The following is a 24,341-nucleotide window of genomic DNA, read 5'->3' as shown; positions in this document are numbered from 1 at the left end:
GTTTCTTAGACATTAAAACCTGTATCTATTGTGTGGGCTAGTGGCTGGCAGTACTATAAATGTAGTAAATGTTGAATACATGATAGATGAAAGTATGAAACAGATCTTTCTTATTAGTACCTTAGGTCATTTCTAAAGTCTCCTTTCTCCTTTAGAATGAATTTCAAAATAAGTCTCTTTCTCAATACTTTCTCAATTAAGAAAAGTGAGCTCCCTAATATTAAGATAGAAATATTTAGAAGAATTATTCTAAATATTACATAAATATTTTCTTATTGATGAGTCTATATTTCCATTTCTTTCCCAATTTTCTATTCTATAGCTTAATCAGAATTCTGTTAACTGTGTTCTTTTTCCTCCCCAAGATAACTGCTAAAATACCAAGCACTGCAGTTACTAGACCTATAGCTACTGGATATGGGGTAGGTTTTGTAAGCTGCAAATATTAAGATGCTTTTTCTTAAACATAAGTCAGTTCTAAATAATGTTAGTAATCTTTCACTTTATGAACCAGATATAGTTTCCATTTGGATAGTTATAAGAATAGTTATGAACATTTAAAAAGTCTAATTTGATTAACAGCTTTGAACATTTTAGTCATTTTGATTTTAAATATATCAGAAAATATTTTGCTGACTTTCCATTTGTAAACCTTATGTTGGTTGATTAAGTTGCTTCATTTCCTGCATAATATAACCAAGTCTCATGTGTATTCCATTCATGTATTTTATGTGAAATCAGATGTTACCTAAATGTAATGTTGTTGATAATTATTTTTAAAAACTTACTAATTAATAAATGAAGAAATAAAATTTTTTAAAAAAGTGTTTTGGAGTTATATACTTAGGTCTTGCCTTAGAGATCTTTGGAGGAAAGATACTCTATAAAACTCTATAATAAATCTTTAAATCTTGTCCAAATTACCTACAAGTTGAAGGGAGAAAAAAATGGAAGCACGTGGTGGAATAGCATTTCCTAGTCTTTATGATAATATTTTCTAAGGGGTCAGAAAAATGGCTTTAGAACCCAGAAGTCCAGGGCACTTGCCTTTATAATGATCCTTTATGTAAGTGAAGAAAGTAGCCTTTTACATAATATAACTAACAGTATGTCATGTGAAACATACTTTCATTAATCATTCTGAACATGTACTCATAAATTTGATTTTTGGTGTTGTTTCAGAATAAGAGACAGCAAACTCTTTCTGTGAAGGGCCAGATATTTTAGGCTTTGCAGTTTATGTGGTCTTTGTCATAGCTATTCATCCACCTCTGCTTTTGTAATGCAAAACAACCATAGGCAGTGTGTAAGTGGATGGAGTTTGACTGTGTTCCATTTAAACTTTATAAAGGCTTTGGGTTGTTGTTGTTAACTTCTGATTTTAGAGTTTCATAGTTTGATTCTATGCCTTCAGGTGATAAATGGGAAAAAATTATGTGTAAGTTTACTTGTCAAAAGAATGAAGAAAAATTATAAAGAAAACATCTATAACTTGGTTTTTAAAAATAAAGGTAGCTGTGTTTAGGAATCTTTTTAACTGACTTTTCTGTTTATTAGTCCAAGACATCCCTGACATCATCAATGGGAAGACCAATGACAGGGGCTATTCAGGTATCTCTGCTATTTAGTTGTTGATTTTGTGCCTTTCTCATGACTTGGAATTTATACCAGAGATTCCCCTCTCTTTGTTATATATTTTAAAATGTTAAATTACTTATATAATGACCCTGATTCTTAAAATTGTGGGGTAAAGTTTAGACTGTCCTAAATTGTCAGATTTATGTTCAAAGATTGTTCTAAATCTTTGGATTTATGTATTGAGGTCTCAAATGAAAACCTATTGGGGAGTAGATATAGAAATGGTTTATATTGTATATATATGATGTGTTTGCTGAGACCTGCTTTTCTTCTGTTATCCTTTTCAATGATTGTGTTATGTGCTATATATAGGAGACCAGCCATAAGTAGGAGAGTATCTAAATAATGTTAATTAGTTTTTTCTTTTCAAACTGAGAGAAACCAAGTTATATCAAGGAATGGAAACTTTATGGAGAAAGAGAAAATACACAGGATTGATATATGAAGAGATAGAAGTAAGGAATAAGCGGATAGTAATTAAAATCAGTATTAAAATTGGGACTTTTTAAATATTATGATATGTGTCGTGTACAGAATTTTAAATAGGAGGTAGATCTTGTCTTAGAATACTTTTTAAATAATTCCTATTTTTTGAAGGATGGAGTAACTAGACCCATGACAGCAGTGAGAGCAGCAGGTTTTACCAAAGCATCTTTGAGAGGTTTGTTATACAATCTCTATAATAATTTTTTCATGTATCTTAATTTTTTACTGTTTTTGTATATATGAATGTCATTCCTGTTTTAAATAAAATCTAAAATGCCATTGATTATAATTGATCCTTATTTGAGGTACCACATAAGAAAGGAAGGGGCCATGCACAGTGGCGCATGCCTATAATCCTAGTGACTCAGGGAGCTGAGGCAGGAGGATGATGAATTCAAAGCCAGCCTCAGCAATTTAGTGAAGGCCCTGAGCAACTTATTGAGACCCTGTCTCAAAATAAAAAATAAAAGGGCTGGGATGTGGCTCAGTGACCCCTGGGTTAAATCCCTGGTATTAAAAAGAAATGGTATTAAAAAGAAAAAAAAAAAAGGAAAGAACAGAAATTGTTCTATAGCTCCATTGGAGTGGTAGTTAAAACAGTTTTTGATTTATGAAAATGTATTGAACCATGCATTTAAAATATGGCATTTTATTTTATATAAGTTAGAGCTTGGTTTAAAAAATGAAAGATGAAAATAGTATTTAATTATAGAAGCTAAGTAACAATTAAAACATAAAATCATGACAAAAATTAATGTTTATTACACCAGTAAGGAAAATTAGGAAGCCAATATCAGATTATAACTCTCATATGATTGATAATTTAGAGATCATACTAGATAGAGGTAGAGGTCACAGTGGGGAAATGCTAAGAGTATCTTTTATATGTTAACACAGAAATTTTATTTACATAGTTTCATGTATGTTAAAGATCTTACCAATTTCCTGACATATAAAATATTTATGTAGACTTAATAAATGTTATATCCATTTAACAAACAGGGGATCTAAATTATTTAATAAGTAGGTAAATGAAATAAGGTGCAAATTTCATGTTTTCTTCAGTTTTCTGGGTTGCAAATTAAATATGAACTCTTGAATTGTGTCTCAGGCTCTGCATTTGACCCACTTGGTCAATCAAGGGGCCCTGCTCCTCCTCTGGAAACCAAAAACGAAGATAGGTATGCAAGTCATTATGTTGTCATTTTGTTTATTGTTGCTGAATGTTTTTTATTTGTATTTTCCAGATGTGTAATTTAAAAAGTTTGTCCCAGCAGGAAAGTAATCAAACACCATCTCTAGTTCTTAGAACTAGCAAATAAATCAAATCTAAGAATAGCCACATGTGTTCTTTGCAGTTTTGTTACAGTATTATTTGACTTGACGCCTAATTGTTATGGGTGTCAGTAGTGTTTCTTTTGAAGGCCAAATGTGATTGTAAATGTTATGATTATTATAAAAGGACATTTAAAAGAAAAAAATTAAGAATACATATCAACTTAATCATATTATTGAGCAATATAATTTGTGTGTATCTGTCTGTGTATGGTGTTGGGGATTGAACTCAGGACCTTGCACTTGCCTACCACTGAGCTCCATCCTCAGTCTGAACAACATAATTTTTTGTAGAATTAACATAAGTTTTGTGCTGTTGTCTAGATAGTAGCTAAAACAACAACATCAACAGCAATTAAAAAAAAAAACAAAACGGCAGTATCCATTCAGCAGTATACATGTACTGGTATCTGAGTACCTTGATGTATACATTTCACAAACAATAAAAACAGTTAATATTACTGAGTACTTGTTGTGTGCAGGTACTGTTCCAAGTGCATTACACATAAAAATGGAGTTATTACTGTCACCAGTTCAAAGGAACAGAAACACAGAGATCTTGACTTGCTAAGGCTAATAAAGAGAATGACTCAGATTCAAATACAGTTGTTTGGTTCCAGAACTCATCTATTAACCAAGTACACTGTTTTGCTTCTGTATAATATATGGCTTAAAATTGTAATTCTTGTTTTAAAATAATTTTTATTTTATTTATTTATTTTTTATGTGGTGCTGAGGATCGAACCCAGGGCCTTGCATGTGTTCTACCACTGAGCCATAACCCAGCCCCAAAATTGTAATTCTTTTTTTAAAAAAAAAAAAAAATATATATATATATATATATTTATTTATTTTTTAGTTTTTGGTGGACACAACATCTTTATTTTTTGATTTTTATTTTTATGTGGTGCTGAGGATCGAACCCAGTGCCCTGTGCATGCCAGGCGAGCGCAGTACCGCTTGAGTCACATTCCCCAGCCCCCAGAATTGTGTAATTCTTAAAACCAATGTTTGGGACAATTGTATAAGTTACCTAAGTTCCCTTTTTCGGCTAACAAGGAACCTCTATATTGTCTTATTTTGTGCACTCATTAATGAGAGCATGTTTGCTAATAAAAGTATATTCTTTTATTTAAGTATGTCATTTAGGATCTTTTCAGCTGCAGACAAGAGAATACCAATTAAAAAAACATAGTGAGAATTGTGGAGAAAGGGCATTTCAGGGGAAGGTAAATTTAACTACTCAATAACATTATCCCTAGTTCAGCTTTTTTTTTATTCTCTTGGCTTTTCTTTTTTTAAAATTTTTATTATTGGTTGTTCAAAACATTACATAGTTCTTGACATATCATATTTCATACATTTGATTCAAGTTCTCTTAGCTTTTCTTAAGAACTTGCCCATCATTATGATGCCAATAGAGTAGTAAGAGTTCAAAATCTCTTTGTAATTGATAAAGCGGCAGACAGTTCATAGTTCTAGTTCCTTTTAAAAAACAGTGAGAATTTTTGCAGGAACTCTCTATCCCATGCAGATGTGCAATGCATTATATGCCTGTGGTTAAGCCAAATACTAGAAAAAGGAATGCGATACTCAAGACTGGCTTAGATTGTCTATGCTAGGAAGCAGGGTGGGTGGCAAGTTCTTGTTAAGTAGGTATACAACCATGTCTACATATAGGTTTCATTTCTTGGTCTTTGTTAGGAACAGAGTGTCTTTCATAAAGTTCTCTTAGAGTTTTTGCATTAACATTTTTGGTTTAGTAATAATCTATAAGCAACATTTAAAGACATTTATTAGATGTTTCAGACAACGAGAAAATAGAATTTAAATTTCACTGTAACCTTTATAAAAATCATATCTATTTTGTTCTTGCTCAGTCAGAATTTTGAAGATCTTAAAAAACTAATAGAATTTACCATTTTAGGCCCAGATTTCCCCCAAAGAATATAATTCCATAGACAAAGCTATACTGTTAATATTTACTCCTTCATTTATAGAGACTTAAGAGAACTACCATCTGTTTGAATGTATCTTTAGTAAAATTTTGTTAAAGGCAGAAGAAAGTAGTAACAAAACATCAGTGTTTATTTGAAATGTGAATGATTCGAGGATAATTTGCTCTTTTTAAAAATATTGGTTGATTGTGGTGCTGGGGATTGAATCCAGGATCTTGTACTTGCTAGGAAACTGCTATTTTCTCTTAATGAAGCCAGAATTTTAAAACTTATTTACCTTATTAGAATTTTTCTCTTAGCATCTTTCTGATAATAAGTAATTTTGGTGGGGGAGGGTGTTCAGTTTTCCTAGCCATAAGGTACAGTTTCATTTACCATAGGATCTGGAAAAAAAAATCGACTTCTCCTTTGTGGTAGTAATATAGTAGCAAGGGTTCCAGTTGGGTCTGAATCCTGGCTCCATACCTAACTAGCTTTTCAATCGTGAGTGAAATACTTAAATTTCACATAGTTTCCTTTTTAGTAACATAGAAATAATGATAGTACTTGTGTCAGGTGCTATTATGAGGAGTAAATGAAATTATTAGGGTAAAGCATTTTGCTATGTTAATAGAGTTGTACTAAATAAATGTTAGCTATTTTATTATAATTATGGATAATTAATTATATAGTATATTTATCAAAATCAGCAATACATTTGTTCTTTAATGCCATTTATACATTTGTCTTATATGTCACCTGTTTTGTTTTGCGGGGAGGGGGGGTAACTTGGGCTTGAACTCAGGGGCAGTCAACCACTGAGTCACATCCCCAGCCCTCTTTTGTATTTTATTTAGAGACAGGGTTTTACTGAATTGTTTAGTGCCTCACTTTTGCTGAGGCTGGCTTTGAACTCGAGATCATCCTGCCTCAGCCTCCCGAACGGCTGGGATTATAGGTATGCACCACTGAGCTCGCACCTGTTCTTAAAGTTAAAGAGCATGTTATGGACAGTATTAAAAGTAAATACAATTTCAGTATAAATTATTAGTAGTTGACTGATTTAAATTACACTTGCTTTTTTCTTCAACAGTCCAGAAGAAAAGATTAGACAATTAGAGAAGAAAGTAAATGAGTTGGTAGAAGAAAGCTGTATTGCTAACAGTTGTGGAGACTTAAAATTGGTAAGTTCACAAAGTAATAGGAATTGAAATTATGAAGTATATAGAGATATATGTCTTCTCTGCTCTTTAAAATTCTGCTTTTTAAAATTTGATCTTTTATTTGCTTTGTTCTCATTACTTTGATTTTCCTATCATGTAAATATAATTTCTGTGACTCAGTTATCAGATTAATGCATAATATTAGAAATGTTCAATATAAAACCCTACTTTTATTGCTTATAGAATTGGTGCTATTTTTTATTTATTTCTAATAAAAGCAAAGTCTCTTATTGAATTTTAATGTGGAAATCAATGAAAGCTTCTTGACATTCTGAGTAGTATTAGAGCCAGCCTAAGAATCTCTTGTAATATTAGGCAGCAGTTATTCTTTCACTTGTATTTTGAGCCTCCCGAAGAATGTTAAATAAGAAACAAAATTTTACTTAAATTCCTTCCTCACAAAATTGAATTAAAATACCTAAAGATGTAGGAATTAGGAGGAAAGGAAAGGTAGGGAGGTAGACATGGTCAAACTCAAAAGGTGGTGAAAGGTACAGACTTGACTTGGTGCAAGTACACTTTACATTTCATCCTTCATACTCTCTCCTCCTTTCTCAGAAAACCACAGACACAATTCTGTGATGGTGGGCTCCATTTAAACAAATATTCTAGATTTTTTTTTTTTTTTTTAATGTAAGAGTATAGAGGAAAGTCTATTCGAGTAGGGAAGCCTCCTGGGGAATCTGAGGTTGGAAAATGAATTCGGCCAAGCTTCATGTTGATAGTTCCCAAATGAATGAAAGTTGATAAATGCCCAGAAATTATTTTTAAAAGTGTAAATCTGATTTCAGGCCTTAGAAAAGGCAAAAGATGCAGGAAGAATAGAGAGAGTCCTGGTGAGACAACGGGAACAAGTTACAACTCCAGAAAATATCAATTTGGATTTAACGTACTCCGTAAGTATAGAAATACCTGCAAAGAAAATTATTTTGGCCAAGATTTATGGATTCCAAAAGCCTTTTTTATTTTACATATTTTTAAAACTTTGTTCACTGATACATAAAAATATAAAAATTGTGCATTTTAATGGTGTACCATGTGATATTTTGATACATGTGTACATTGTGTAGTGTTTAATCAGATTAAGCACATTGGCCTCAAACATATATACAATACATTATCATTACCTGTAGCCACCCTACTGTTCGGTAACATGCCAGAATTTCTTACTTCTACCTAAAACATTGTACCTGTTAAATAACCTTTCTGTGTCCTTCCCTCCCCACTAACATCTTTTTTCTTTTTGCTTTATCTCTTTTTTTTAAATATATGTGTACTGTTATTTAAACTTTATTTTATTTGTTTTTATACCTTTATTTATTTTTATGTGGTACTGAGGATTGAACCCAGGGCCTTGCGTGTGTTAGGCAAGCGTTCTGCCACTGAGCCACAACCCCAGCCCTATTTATTTATTTTCTATGTGGTGCTTAGGATTGAACCCAGTGCCTTACATGTGCTAATAAGTAAGCACTCTACCACTGAGCTACAACCACAGTCCTTGCCTTATCTTTTATTTTTAAAATCTGATTTTTTTTTAGGAACCAGAATGAAATACATAATAATCTTTAATTCATGAGACACTCATTTTTAGTTTGTACAAAGGTCTCTTATTAAATTATTCAATTAATTGTTTTTTAATAGTAATTGCAAACCCACCATCCAATGGCTGCATGTCTTGAAGATTGTTAATATTTATGCTCAATCAGGATGGTTATCTTAATGAGATTGTAATGTAGACATTTGGATCAGTGATTTTCAAGGATTTCAAATAAATAAGATAATGCTTTGTGAGGGTAGTGAAAATATATTTAATTTCTAGCAAAACATTTATTCTGAAAAGAATTCCTTGTATAAAAATTCCTTGTCAGTGGGCCAAGTCTTCATATACTAAAGTAATTTAAAAGGGGGAATTTGGAATTTTAAAATACTAGATATTTACTAGTTTTTTAAAATTCCATGAGATCTTCAGGCAGAAAATTATTGTGATAATTTTTTTACCTGTAGGTACATAAAATACTATATCTTTGATGACTTAAGTTATAATTTTGTATATAAAGCTGTTGCTATGCAAATTCTTTCCTGGTATACTTTAGGGTTTAAGATATTTCCAGGGGGGCTGGGATTCTGGCTCAGGGGAGAGCGTTCACCTCGCATTCATGAGGCACTGGGTTCGATCCTCAGCACCACATAAAAATAAAAAAATAAAGATATCGTGTCCACATATAATTAAAAAAATAAATATTAAAAAAAGATATTTCCATGGGACGTTTAGTTTATATTTACAAAGAGAATTAATCCATTTATCTTGCTTATTTCCTTTATCACCAGCAACATTAACAATATACATTTATTCTTTGTGGGTCTTTCAGCTATTAATGGATGGCAAATACTAGTTAAAATAGAGTACATAGAAAATTAAGTGAAATGTATAGAGGACAGCTGTTTATCTCTTAATGTTGTGGCTTATTTGGGTGTAAGATATTTCTTTTGTGGATTTAATTTCTAAATTGGTTGAGTATCTTGATATAAGCAGCTTTTGTTGTATGATTTAAATCTCTAGACAGATCAGAAGTGAACAGGACCTAACATAATCATTATGTCTTTTTGCCATTGTTTCTTCCTTAGGTTCTTTTCAACTTGGCCAGTCAGTATTCAGCTAATGAAATGTATGCTGAAGCACTAAACACATATCAAGTTATAGTGAAAAACAAGATGTTTAGCAATGCAGGTAGGTATATAATCAGTTTTGCCAATAGGCATAACTCTTTTATAGTGTTAATTTATATCTCCCCACTTTATGCTTCCTTATAATGAAATGATCTATGCTCTAAGCAAATTTGTATTTATGATGGGGTATCCTTCTTAGAGATACTGTATGTGAAAATCCATACAAATACAAATGAAGAAATGTGGTTGGTATGTAGTATGTTACATAATGGTAACAAAAAATGTGTTCTGTTACCACAGGTAGAATGAGCCATGGCATCCCTATAGAATATTCTTTGCCATCTGTAAATATGTCCCAATAGACTACAGTTTATATTTAGCATTTATATTATATAAATTTTTAGTTGCAATATTAAAGTTTATCAGAATATCATTTCCTTTTAACATCATATTAAAATGTGTGTGACATTTTTTAGTCTAATTTTAAAATGCCGTATAGTCTCAATTTTTTTTTTTTTTTTTTTAGCAGAATATACTTTCAGTTTTATAATGTAAGTCAGTTTCTTTCCAACTATACTTTCGGGCATCTACTATCTTAAAGTTCATTGCCTCACAGAAAACTAATGTTTGAATACATGAAACAGTATAACTATTTTAAAATTAGATTTTTAGGTAATGTCTAAAACTTTATAACTTAAGAACATTAGAGAATATGAATTAAGATCATCTACAATATCATAGAAAAAGTGCAAAAATCAGAATACTATACATTCTTTTTTTTTAATTAGGGATACTGAAAGTGAATATGGGAAATATTTATTTAAAACAAAGAAATTATTCCAAAGCCATTAAGTTCTACCGAATGGCCTTAGACCAAATCCCAAGTGTTCATAAAGAAATGAGGTAAGCAAACACCAAGATTACTGTAAAATTTAAGTGTTATTTTTCAGAAACAAGGTAGATGTTCTGATCTTTGGTTAGTGGTTAAACATTTTGAAGTGTTTATAATGAGAGTTATTGGATTTGTGTTATCTGTGAAATATTTTGCTATATTCACTTATGACTACTTGTGTACACTTGTATAGTGACAAGTTAAAGATTAAATGCATAGTTTGTGATCAAGTGAAATAAAACTAAGCTAATTGACCAATATAGAGATTCACTCTGCAAGCCGTTAGTATGATGATACAAATTAATGTCAACAAATAATCAGAATAGCATTTCTACAGAATGTATCAGATTAGAAAACAAGTCTAGAAATTTAGAACTACCTCACATTGTTTCTATATTTTGAGAGTGAGGTAGTGAAAGGATGGGATTATTTTTGATTCTTAGAAGAGGAGGGAGGATGTTAGAATATTTCATATTCCCACAATATTTTCTATTATATTCAGACACAGTATGTTTACAGGTAATGATTTCCCCTAGGAACAGGGGACATTTCCTCTGTGACGATTTATTTATAAATGCCACTTTTGACAATCATTTGGTTTTGAATTTTGCATGGTATTTAATTATCATCAGCAAAATCTAGCTTATAAGACACAATGTACCCTTTAGGTACTTTATTTTTTTTTTAGTTGTAGTTGGACACAATATCTTTATTTTATTTATTTATTTTTATGTGGTGCTGAGGATTGAACCTAGGGCCTCGAATATGGTAGGTGAGCGCTCTACCGGTGAGCCCCAGCCCCAGCCCCCTTTAGGTACTTTAAAAAAACATTTTTTAAAAATTCTTTTTAATTATACATGAGAGTAGGCTTGAGATACTTTTAATCCAGGTGAGACCAAGAATTTGAGCATTTTAGAAAAAGATAATAATATTAGGTGGCATTTCCATACTTAATAATCAATAGTTGAGACAATGGTACTGTATTAATTCAGCCAAGGGAATAAATATCGAAAATAATAGTGGTCAAGAAAGACACAGCCAAGTACAGTGACACATGCCTGTAATCCAAGCAGTTCAGGAGGCTGAGGCAGGAAGATTGTGAGTTCAGAGCCAGCCTCAGCAACTTAACAAGGCCCTAAGCAACTTAATGGGACCCTTTCTCTAAGTAAAATATAAAAAAGGGCTGAATCTATAGCTCAGTGCCTAGCATTTGTAAGGCATTGGGCTCGATCCTTAGCACCACATAAAAATAAATAAAGGCATCTGTCCATCTACAACTACAAAAAAATTAAAAGGGGGGGTTGGGGATATGACTCAGTGGTTGAGCGTCCTTGGGTTCAATCCCCCATACCAAAAAAACAAAAAAGAAAGAAAGGAAGGAAGACTTTTTGAGATAGGTATACTTGAGATAGGTTACTTAAGTGACAAAAGGGACAACATTCCAGAAAAAAGAATGCTATGAGATGAGTAATTATTTGTGATCTGATAAACTAATTTTGAATAAATTTGTTGAAACAGTAGGTTCATGTCAGAGTAGTTGGAAATAAGGTCAGATCATATCCTTTAGGATGGCTCTATTCAAAATGATAGAAAATAGCAAGTATGTATGAAGATTGTGGGAAATCTGAAACCTTATATATTACATATGTAAAATGGTGCAGCTACTTTGGAAAATACTTGGGTAGTTTCTTAAAAGTTAAACATATTATATGACCAGCAATTCCATTTTTAGGTGTATGTCCAAGAGATTAAAGTTTGTTATCACAAATGTTCATAATAGCATTAATCATAATAGCCAAAAAGTGTAAATCACTGAAAGAGCTATCAAATTGGCGATGGTTAAGTAAAATACAGTATATATCCATAGTATAGAATACTATTTGACAGTACAAAAGGAGCAAAGTACTGATACTTGCTGCAATATGGAGGAACCGTAGAAGGATTATGCTAAGTGAATGAAGGCCAACATAGAGTATTACATATCATGCAATTCCACTTATATACAATGCTTAGAAAAAACAGAAAGTAGATTAATGGTTTCCTATGGCTAACAGAATGGAGAATGACTATTAATAGGCATAGGTTTTCTTTTTAAGGTAGTAGAAATGACTTAAAATAAATATGTGGTTATAGTTCCACAACAGTGTAAATATAGAAGTAATCATTGAATCACATACTTAAATAAGCAAACTTTTTGGTATGTATATTATGTACATTATACTATAAAAGGCTTTAATAAAATAAAAAAGAAATAAAATGGAAAAGAAAAACAGGAATGGCTTGAATGCCATACTGAAGAATTCAAACTTTTAATGCTAATCTATGTTTATTTTTGTTTAGGAGTAAAATAATGCAGAATATTGGTGTTACATTTATTAAAACTGGTCAATATTCAGATGCCATTAATTCATTTGAGCATATAATGAGCATGGCACCAAATCTGAAAGCAGGCTACAACCTAACTCTTAGTTATTTTGCCATTGGAGACCGAGAAAAAATGAAGAAGGCATTCCAAAAATTGATTGCTGTTCCATTAGAAATTGAAGAAGATGATAAATATATTTCACCAAGTGTGAGTATGAAAAAGTTAAAGGGGCTGAGATTGTGGCTCAGTGGTAGAGTGCTTGTCTAGTATGCGTGAGGCACTGGGTTCAATCCCTGGCACCACATAAAAATAAATAAATAAATAAAATAAAGGTATCGTGTCCATCTACAACTAAAAAAAATACTTAAAAAGAAAAAGACATTTTTCTTTTTAAGTATTTAAAAGTGGTAGAGCGCTTGCCTAGCATGCATGAGAGGCACTGGGTTCAATCCCAGGCACCACATTAAAGAAAATAATAATAAAATAAAATAAAGGTATTGTGTTCATCTACAACTAAAAAAATAAATAAATACTTAAAAAGAAAAAGCCATCTCCTACTTAACTGTGTTTTCCTGTTTCTAGAAATGAGCAAATTAGAACTGATGACTTCTTGAGTTTTTTACAGACCTGTATTAATGTTTTTTATCATTGATATATTTAATTTGTTATTTCAGTTAAATCTATTGAAATAGGGCTAGAGATTTTGGTTAAAACATACTGCACAGTTTTAGTCAAAACTAAAAGAATTGTATTAAAAATAATAATGTTATTCATTGAAAGTAACATCTTGACTATGGAACCTAAAATCCTTTGATGTTTTAAAAATCATTGTTAAGCCAGGTGTGGTAGCACATGCCTGTAATCCCAGTAGCTTAGGAGGCTGAGGCAGGAGGATCTCAAGTTCAAAGCCAGCCTCAGCAACTAAGCAAGGCCCTAATTAACTTAGCAAGACCCTGTCTCAAAATAAAAAAATTAAAAAGTGGTGGAGGGGCTAGATAGTGGCACAGTGGTTAAGCACCCCTAGGTTCATTCACTGGTTCAAAAAAAAAAAAAAACATTGTTAAGCAGAGAAACCTAAAAAAATCTGTACTAACTATGTCAACAGTGGAAAAAAAATAATTTCTTATCTTTATTTGAGAGTAAAGCAAAATATAGCTCTCAAAAGTCTTATTTTTAAAGGTCTAGGGGAATATTATAGTGTTAGGTGAAAAAGTACAGATAGATACACACCTACACATGAACAGAAACTGAAAGAATACTCAATTATATTCTGGGCAATTAGATTTTTTTTTAACACTTTAAAAACATTTTCCAGATTTTTATATGTAAATTGTATATAAGTCAAAATGTTAAATCGCCTATATTTATAGGTTAAAATGGCATAATATCTTTAGTTTCATAGACAATGTAGACTCAAGCCATATGCCTAGTTTCACCATTCTATTCTTCTGTCTCCTTCCTTGTGCCTCAGGTCCTTTATGTATAAAATGGGACTAATTATAATGACCTACCTTGTAGTGTTATAAGAATTAAATTTTTTTTCTGGTTCTTTAATATTCTTTTTTTTTTAAATTGGTTGTTCAAAACATTACAAAGCTCATGACATATCATCTTCCATACATTTGATTCAAGTGGGTTATGAACTCCCATTTTTTACCCCAAATACAAGTTGCAGAATCACATTGGTTACACATCCACATTTTTGCATAATACCATATTAATGACTGTTGTATTTTGCTACCTTTCCTATCCCCTACTATCCCTCCTCCCCTTCCCTCTCATTTTCCCTCTCTACCCCATCTGCTGTTGTTTAATTCTCTCCCTTGGTTTTTTTTTTTCCCCTTTCCCCTCACAAACTCTTATATGTAATTTTGTGTAACAATGAGGGTCTCCTTCCATTTCCATACAGTTTCCTTCTCTCTCCCTTTCTCCCATCCCACTCGCCTCTGTTTAATGTTAGTCTTTTCCTCATGCTCTTCTTCCATGTTCTGATCTTAGTTGCTCCCTTTATATCAAAGAAGACATTTGGCATTTGTTTTTTAAGGATTGGCTAGCTTCACTTAGCATTATCTGCTCTAATGCCATCCATTTCCCTGCAAAATCCACGATTTTGTCATTTTTTAGTGCTGCGTAATACTCCATTTTGTATAAATGCCACAGTTTTTTAATCCATTCATCCATTGAAGGGCATCTAGGTTGATTCCAAAGTCTATAAGAATTAAATTTACAAAATGCTTAAAATCATACCTTGAACATAATAAGCGCTAGGTAAATGTTAATTATGTATTATTTTCATATTGCAAAAAAAAAAAAGAATCTACGTTGTGAAAAAGTCACATTTTAAAATATTTTTGCAGTGTTAGGGATTGAACCCAGGGACCTGTGCATGCTAGTAGAGTGCTGTATTATTGAGCTACATCCTGAATTCCTGTCTGTATTATCAATTGGAAATAACGGCATGGATTATACTAAGGAGTTGATAATCATGAAAGCATATGTATTTGAGTTTTAAATTTATAACATCATGTATTTATACTAACAACCACAGCTTCTCTGTGTTCCTGTTCTTTCTAGCCTGACCCTTGTAGCAGCTGTTCAGAATGTATTCTAGCTCCTTAGAGAATGTAATAGGTGATCACGGAAGTAAGAAAAGGAAAAAAATGCATTTTATTAGGGAAAATATTTTTGAAAGATTTATTTACTCTCCATTTTATACAATTAGTTGGGATTTTGATTACAAATCCAAGTTTTTAGCATTTACTTCTGAATTTTTTCTTTCAATTGCTTTTCTCAGGATGATCCCCATACAAACCTAGTGATTGAAGCTATAAAAAATGATCATCTCAGGCAAATGGAATGTGAAAGGTAATATTTTGGGTTCTTGATAGTGAAGTTTTAATTTCTCTAAAATGATCGAATATGCATTTTATTGTTTCCTACAAAATTTGTTTTATTCAATATATTTCTTAAATAGTGTTGTTGTTTTACCATTTCAGTACTTTTTGGATTCCTTTTTCTCCTTCAAAATAATCTCAGTTCTCATGCTGATCCCAATATTCTTACTTATTCCTACTCTTTCTCTCTGCATTTGGTATAATATTGGAATTTGGTTTATATCACCATTACTTAAAAAATTATGTCCTTACATATTTTTGTTATGCCTCCCAATTAAATACCAAGACAGAGAAAAAAATATATATTTACTTCATTCTTTTCTTCCTTTAATATGGAACTATAATCTGTTTGTACTTCCTTCACCAAATATAGGGGGTTTTCCCACATCAAGAACAAATGATCCAACTTGCTGGTTACCAACTGAATGTCCAACAATTCAGTTCTGACACTAACTACTCAGAGTTTATTCAGAGTCCACTCCTGACTACAGATACCAGTTACAAGCCCAGGCTTCCTGTACTTCTGATCAACAGGCTATAAATTAGGGATTTCCACCACCTCCTCCTTGAGTTCAGTAATTTACTGCAAGAGCTTATAGAACTCAGGAAAACACTTTGCTTTTATTTACCAGTTTATTATAAAGAATGCAATTCAGAGCCAGGTGTGGTGGTGCATAACTGTAATACCAGCGGCTTGGGAGGCTGAGGCAGGAAGATCAAGAGTTCAAAGCCAGCCTCAGCAAAAAGTGAGACACTGAGCAACTCATTGAGACCCTGTCTCTAAATAAAATACAAAATAAGGCTAGGGATGTGGCTCAGTGGTTGAGTGCCTCTGAGTTCAATCCCCAGACTGAATCCGGAAAAAAAAAAGAATGTAACTCAGGAATAACCAAACGGAAGAGATGAATAGGGCAGGGTATGAGAGTGTCCATATCCTCTTCAGGTGTGCCACCCTCCTAGTCCCTCCATGTGTTCCCCATCTTGGAGGTCTTCTATACTGAGGTTCAATATATAGGCAAGTCTGATGATATCATTAGCCTTTGATGATGAAACTCAGTCTCTAACCCCTCTTCCCTCTGGAGGTTGAGGGGTGGGACTGAAAGTTCCAACTCTTCAATCATATGTATGATTGATTCCACTGGCAATCAAGCCCCATTTTGAAACTTTCTATGGGCTAATATGAAGTCACCTTATTAACATAAAGTCAAGTATGGTTAAAAGGGGCTCATTATAATTAACAAAAGGCACTTCCATCATTCAGAAGATTCCAAGAGCTCTTTGCCAGGCACCAGAATGAATACCAAATATATTTCTATCACAATATCACATGTACTTGGTCTCTGCCAAGTATAATTTTATCACTGGAGAAAGTCCAAGGAGTTTTTGGAGAGGAGTACCTCAACTCAAAATTGAGTGGGGCTCTTGACAAACATGAATTTAAGGTTGCATCTGTTAGAGGCACAGACAGAGATTTATTTAGGAAAGCAGAGGTACATTCAAGGGAGAATGGAGGCTGTATTGAGAGTGAGACCCTTTTGGTAAAGCAAGGAATATACATTCAAGGGAGAATGTGGGCCATCTTTTGAGAATGAGAATCAGCAACCCCTTGGTCTTGGTTATTAATTTTTATAGAGAGATAGTAACTAGAAACCGGACTAAAGGTGGAGTCAGGATAGAATTATGCAGTTTTGTGCCAATATTTCTAGTACTTGGGCATTGCCCTCATATCATGAAACTTTTTGTAGGCAAGAGATTGGGCTAGATTATCAAGAGTTGCTTTCTTAATCAAGAGTTTAAGCTAGGTGCAGTGGTGCCTAGCCTATGATCCCAGCGGCTATGGAGACTGAGGCAGGAGGATTGTGAGTTCAGGTGCTGAGCAACTCAGTGCGACTCTGGCTCTAAATAAAATATAAAATAGGTCTGGGAATGTGGTTCAGCAGTTGAGTGCCCCTGAATTAAATCCCCAGTGACACCCCCCCCCTAAAAAAAAGAGTTTAAAAAGAGTTGTTTATGTAATCACACCTGTGATCCCAGTAACTCAGGAAGTTAAAGTGCTAGGAATATAGCTTCATGATTGAGTGCTTGTCTAACATGCATGAGGCCCTGAGTTTGATCCCCAGCACTGCAAAAATAAAAATTAAAAATTAAATTTTTAAAAATGGCTGGGGATATAGTCTGATGGTAAAGTAGCCATGGGTTCAATCACCAGCACCTAAAAAGGAAAAAAAAAAGTTGCTCTTATGGTTTGTGAACATTTTTCTTTTGAGATTGGTCGTATCTTTTTCTGTATCCCATGGTTTTCTTTTGAGACTCAGATTTTTCTTTTTTTCTTTTTCTGTATCCCTCGAGCCCTATCTCATTTTGAAAATTTTAAATTTAGTGAACATGCAGTGGATAAATTAGGAGTACATTACATGGTAGAAAGCCCTTAATTATTTTCTTTTAATTGTGGTAAAATATATAACATAAAATTTATCATCTGAAGTATTAAGTACATTCACACTATTATATGACTGATCTTGAGAACTTTCTTCATCTTGCAGAACTGAAACTCTGTACCTATTAAGCAATAGCTCCCCATTTTTTGCCCCCACATTCCATCCCTTAGCAATTACCATTCTGCTCTCTATGATTTTGAGTGTTCTAATGTAAGTTGAATCTCACATTTTTTTTTCTTTTTGTGACTGGCTTTTTGCACTTATAATGTCCTCAAGGTTCATTCATGTTGTAATATGTATCGGGATCTCCTTCCTTTTTATAATACTTCATTTTATGTATGGAGGGCAGTAATCTTTAAGAATTAATATTAAATTGAAGAGAGGCTTCTGGAAAGATAAAATAGACATACATTTTTGTATTTTTTATGTGATGCTGAGGATCGAACCCAGCACCTTGCATGTGCTAGGCAAGAACTCTACTACTGAGCCACAATCCCAGCCCTTTTTTGTATTCTTCTCATTAAGTACAACTAAAAACTCTGGAAATTATATGTAAAGCAAATACAAGAAAGGCAGAAAGAGGAGGACAGATCAGCAAGGGTCCTGGGGATGCAATGAGCATTAGACTTGGAGCTAAAGAACTGGCAATCAGAAAATTCTTATAGGTGCTCTTAAAAAAAGAAAAAAAATCTTAAGAAAAGCCTGTTTTCTCTAGCAAACAAACCAGGACAGGGGGTAGACTAGCAAGATAGACAACTTTTATAGAAATACCACGGAAAAAAAAAAAAAAAGAAATACCACGGAAAGAATTGGCTGCACTCCCACCGACACCAGCAAAATCTGAATAAAGTAAACCTAGACTCACACCTTTGTGAGGCTGTGTTGTAAGAAGGCACCTCAATACCCCACAAGGGTAATAATATCAGAAAAGGCTAGGCAGGGGACCAGGACTGTAATCCTCAAAGACTATTAACAAATCCCATTCCTCTTTATTGTCAGTGGATGATGTATGGACAGTCTGAATTCTACCCCTCTCAGCAGTAATAATGTATCCCTACCAGTCTTTCCTAGGGTGATGTTGAAGGAGGTATAGTGGAGAGTGGAGCCTTTAATCTTGCCAAGTGATAACAAAGCTTCTCACCAGGGTCTTAGTAGAGACCATATAGCAGGAACTTCCACCCTGCACAGCAGAAGCAGGAAGCTATACTCCCCATCCATCCACCCCCCTACCCGATTCAGGGGTCTTTGTGGGGAATCTAGACTTGTACTTTCACCTTCCTGTTTGTGTTAGAATGGTGTCAAGAAAACCAGTTAAAATAGTCCAGATTCTCATGATAAAAGTGTCCAAATCTCCATTAGGAATCACTTGTTATACCCCCTCAGAAAAACCCAGGAAAACTTGAACTAAATTAAAAAAGAGAATTGCTATATGGCAACATTAAGATGACAAAGATGTTAGAATTAACTGGCAGATTTTTAAAACAACCATGATAAAAAGGCTTCAATAAACAGTTATAAGCATGCTTAAAACATGGAAAAAATAGAAAGCTTCAGAAAACAAACAGAATCTCAGCAAAGAAATAGAAGATATAAACAAGCAGCATGTGGAAATTTTAGTACTGAAAAATATGATAATCGAAGGTCCATGGATAGACCCATTGATAGAATAGAGAGGATAGAGGAAAGAGTGAACTGGAATATAGAAAACAAAAATTACCTAGTCTAATCTGTAGAGTGGAACTAGACTAAAAAAAATAAAATGATTTAAAATCCTTGGGCACATACTGAGTAGTGAGATAACTGGGTCAAATGGTGGTTCCATTCCTAGTTTTTTTAGGAATCTCCATACTGCTTTCCAGAATAGTTGCACCAATTTTCAGTTTCACCAGCAATGTATGAGTGTGACTCAGCCATTAAGAAGAATTTCTTTATGACATATGCCAGTAAATGGATGTATCTGAAGACTGTCATGCTAAGTGAAATAAGTCAGTTTCTAAAAGCCAAAGATCAAATGTTTTAACTGATATGTGGAAGCTAACCCACAATGTGGGGAAGGGGAACAGAATAAATTCAGTGGATTAGACAAAGGGGAATGAAGGGAAAAGATGGGGGATAGGAAAAGGAAAGACAATGGGATAAAACTGACATAATTTTGCAATCACATGTATGAATACACCACAGTGAATCTTACTATCATGTATATCCACAAAAATGGGCTCCTAATTAGAATAAGACATGCTTATGTAATTAAATTAAAATGGATTCTACTATCATGTATAACTAAAAAGAACCAGTATAAATAAAATGAGCAGTACCCCAGGGAACTGTGGAACTTCTAATAAAAGATCTAACATTTATGTCATCAGAATCCAGAATCCAGAAAACTTATAGAGGAATAAAAACAATTTATTGAAAACAGTAACAATAGAAGATATCTATTTTCTTCCCAAATCTCTTTGCAAATTCAGTGCAATCCAAAATTCTTTCATGATTACAAAAAACCCAAACAAAAATCTTAAAAAGCAAGAAGTAAAAAGGAAGTTCCTCAATGTGATAAAGTGTCTCTATGAAAAACCCACAGTTAGATCATATTTAATAGTAATAGTTCACCAAAAAACTATCATTACAACTAATAAATGAATTCAAGAAGGTTGCAGAGGAAATAGAACTGATTCTTTGAAAAAAATTGATAAACTCTAGCAAAACTGACAAAAAAAAGAGAGAAGACTAAAATTACCAATGTTGAGAATAAAACAATCACTACAGATCCTGCAGACATCAAAAGGATAATAAAAGAAGACATACAAATTTAGCAAGTGAGATGAGATTGACTGCTTTCTTAAAAAACTTTCACCACATATCATATACAAAAAGTACCACAAAATGAACCATACACCTAGATGTGAGAGCTAAAACTATAAAATTCATATAAAAACACCTAAAATTAAATATTACCCTCAGATTAGGCAGTGGTTTCCTAAATATGACACAAAACACAAGTGATGAAAAAACAATGGTACATCATCAAAATTAAAAATGTATGTCCTTCAAACAACACTATCAAAACAGTGAAAATATAACCCACCAAATGAGAGAAAAATACTTGCAAATCATATATCTAAGAAGGAACTTATTTCTAAACTATGTAAGTAACTTTTCGACTCAATGAAAAATGGTCTAATAATCCAGTTTAAAATGTGCAAAGGTTAGGTATAAATATTGCATATATTTCTGGTTGTAAATGTTTAACTTGTGTCTCTTTTTATTTCAAAACTAACTTTCTGGGCCGGGGTTGTGGCTCAGTGCCAGAGCACTTGTCTAGCATGTGTGAAGCACTGGGTTCCATTCTCAGCACTGCACATAAATAAATAAAGGTTTATTGACAACTATAAGAATTATTTTAAAAGAATTATTTTAAAAGCATTCTATCAGTTTTTTTAACAATGTGAATATTTGAATTAATCATGAAATGTAACTGTTTATTCTGTATTTTCCCATCAAATCCTATTGGTAGTACTAAATAAGTAGTTGAGGTTTGAGGAGTTCAGAAAAATGTGCAAAGGATCTGAATAGACATTTTTTTCAAAATAGACACATTAATGCCGAATAGGCACAGGAAAAGATAAAGTGTCTCTATGAAAAACTCACAGAAGCTGCTAAGGAACTGCAACTCAGAATTGCAATGAAATACCACCTTTCACTAATATTAGATTATAATACAAAAGACAGATAATAAATGTTGGTGAGAAGGTAGATAAGTTGGTATCCCCCCCCCCCACTTCATGCTGATGGTGAGAATATAAAATGGTACTGTAACTTTTTGGAAGACAGACTGGAACTTCCTCAAGAGCTTATACATAAACTTATCATGTGACTCAACAATTTTAGTCCTAGGTAGATAATCTAAAGCAGTTAGAACATGATTCACATAACAATTTGTATACAAATGTTCATAGTAACATTATTCATAGTATCTAAAAGTGGAAATTATCCAAATGTCCAACAACTCATGAATTTATAAATATGTTCTATCCGTACAAAGGAATATATGCTATATACAGATGAGCCTTGAAAATATGGTAAATGGAAAAAAAGACTAGGTATAAAAACAGAAAGTGGATCAGTGGTTGATAGGCACAGGGAAGTGTCTGCTAATTGGTACTGAGTTTCTTTTTAAGGTTGTGAAAATGTTCTAAAATTTATTAGGGTAGGTTGTTGCACAAATCTGTGAATATACTTACATCATTAAATTGTAGACTTGACATTGGTAAATTGATATGTGAATTATATCTTTATAAAGCTGTTTTTTTAAAAAGAATTCAGGAATACATTTTTAAGAATTAAAAGTAGGGTTTATTCCAAGGATGCAAGCCTGGTTCATTAAATATCAGTCATATTAACCAGTTAAGGAAAAAAACTTATATGGTTCAAGCAAGTTGAAAAATTCTCTCTCTATTTTTCTGAAGGTTTTTGTGATGAATGAGTATTGATGTTTTTCTAGTGCCTTTTCTGCATCAGTTGATATATAACATGGAATGTTAATCAACAACAAAAAGAAATTAATATGGCAATAATTTGGGTGGATCTGAAGAAAATTATCTTATGAAAATAGCCTTTTCTAAAGATTATGTTAGAGAAATGGAGATCAGATTAATGGTTGTCAGGAGATGAAGAGGAGTGCTAAGAAGATAACATGAGGGAATGAAAACATAATGGAACTACTCCATATATTCACTGTGTCAATGCTAGAATCTTGGTTGTGATGTTATACCGTCACCCTTGGAGAAAAAGGGTAAAGGGTATCCCTATTCCATTTTTTTATAAATGTGAATTTATGAGTGTCAAAATGTTTAATGAAAAGAAAGAAATTACAGAATTAATGTTTAATGACTTGGAAAAATATTGTTTTCACAACAATATAGTATAATAAATACAGATTATAAAATAGTTATATACATTTTGAGTCCATTTAAAAAACTGCTTGTGTTTATAAATCCAAGAAAAAAAGACTAAAGGAACACTCATCTACCACTATAAATTGGCATGTCCACTTTGAAATACAATTTGGCATTTTCCAGTATTGGGGACAGTGTACGATTTTATATATGTATGCCTATTCACGTGCACATACATGTACATATGCATTCAAAGAAACATGTAGTAATTCATTTTTGCTGTTCACTTCACACTATTTCTTCGGTGGTCATTTTCACTATTTACTTTCATGTTCAGATTGTAGGTTATGTAAGTTCTGCAGTAGAGCCACACAGGCTGCCTCTGTAGTGTCTGTTTGTTTCTTTAGTTTGTCAGAAGGCATCATCAGGCAGAAAATGGAATAAACATTGTTGACCCAGATGGCAGTCATGTTGCTTGTCATATTTCCAAATTGTGGTTTTTTTAACCTGACTTGCAAGCATATTTCTTGTGTAGTTGTCCATCATTTAAGAAGCTCCTGTGGTATGTTAGCTTTGACAGATGTTTACACTTACATTTTAAGAGCTAAATTTTAACTATTTATGTTTCATATTTCTAAATAAAACTTTGTTTGTTTGATATAGGAAAGCCATGGCAGAAAAATACATCATGACAGCTGCAAAACTCATTGCTCCTGTAATTGAAACATCTTTTGCTGTAGGTTATGATTGGTAAGAGATTTTAAATGCAATAAAACTGCCTGAATGTGGTGTTTTCATGATCATACTTTATTGATTTAAAATTAATATTATTAGAAAAGAGAATAATGATTATAAATATTGCATTATACTTATGAAACATATAATAGTATTAAGGTTAACATAGGCTATCATAAAAGTTATGAAGTTTTCTATTTGTTCATGTTATTTCACAAATTAAGTGAATTTAGGGCAAATGAACTACCTACCATTTCTTAGGATTTCTTCCGTTGTATAAATTCCAGCTTGTGTCTTCTTTCTTTTTACTTTTTTTCTGCTTTGTTAGTAGTAAACTTTTCATCCTGAGTAATAGCTCTCACATCTAAAAAGGCTGTTGTTTCCTGTTATAATAATATATTTCCCAGTAAGTAGTGAGTAGTGAAGTGTTTTAGATTTAGGAAAGCTCCAGTCATTTGTTGAATGAGCATGTGGTTGAATCTGCTGTCTTCTTTTATAGAGTCTCATCTAGGTGATCATTTAATTTCTGCTTGGATTCTTCTGGTGTTTTGATTCATTTGCTTTACTTTCTAACATCTTTAATAAAGGTTTATAACATTATTCCTCATATTGAATCCAAATTTGCCTCTCATGAATGAACAAATACAGAGTTTATCTCTGATGTCTATATGTGGTTAAAATATCAGGTCAGTATGGAAGAATTATGGCTCTAATTTTCTAGTTACTCTCCATAGTTCTTATTGATAGAATAAAATAGCCTTTCTTTGTTATATTTTCATCGTCTTTCAGCTTCTTACCCATGCTGTTTATCCCTTGGAATCTATTCTGTTTCTAGA

At 32.7% G+C, this 24,341-nt stretch overlaps 1 protein-coding gene across 6 annotated transcripts in view; it reads left to right on the top strand.

Annotated features, from left to right (window-relative positions):
- IFT88 (intraflagellar transport 88) overlaps positions 1–24,341 on the top strand; it is a 265,457-nt gene that overhangs the window by 142,288 nt on the left and 98,828 nt on the right. For 4 of the 6 annotated variants that reach the window (XM_081280577.1, XM_081280574.1, XM_081280575.1 and 1 more), the window contains 11 exons: positions 366–422; positions 1,558–1,611; positions 2,236–2,299; positions 3,236–3,305; positions 6,490–6,580; positions 7,411–7,515; positions 9,245–9,347; positions 10,075–10,189; positions 12,519–12,750; positions 15,338–15,408; positions 23,434–23,520. In XM_081280577.1, coding sequence (XP_081136703.1) covers positions 366–422; positions 1,558–1,611; positions 2,236–2,299; positions 3,236–3,305; positions 6,490–6,580; positions 7,411–7,515; positions 9,245–9,347; positions 10,075–10,189; positions 12,519–12,750; positions 15,338–15,408; positions 23,434–23,520 — 1,049 coding nt within the window. The remainder of the gene's footprint in view (positions 1–365; positions 423–1,557; positions 1,612–2,235; positions 2,300–3,235; positions 3,306–6,489; positions 6,581–7,410; positions 7,516–9,244; positions 9,348–10,074; positions 10,190–12,518; positions 12,751–15,337; positions 15,409–23,433; positions 23,521–24,341) is intronic. The other 2 variants (XM_081280579.1, XM_081280576.1) reach the window with 2 other exon arrangements.

The sequence above is a fragment of the Spermophilus citellus genome (genome assembly GCF_964194105.1).
Source record: "Spermophilus citellus genome assembly, chromosome: 1".
Lineage (NCBI taxonomy): Eukaryota > Metazoa > Chordata > Mammalia > Rodentia > Sciuridae > Spermophilus > Spermophilus citellus.
Note: the sequence above shows the minus strand (reverse complement) of the source record. Positions and strands in the feature narration are given on the sequence as shown.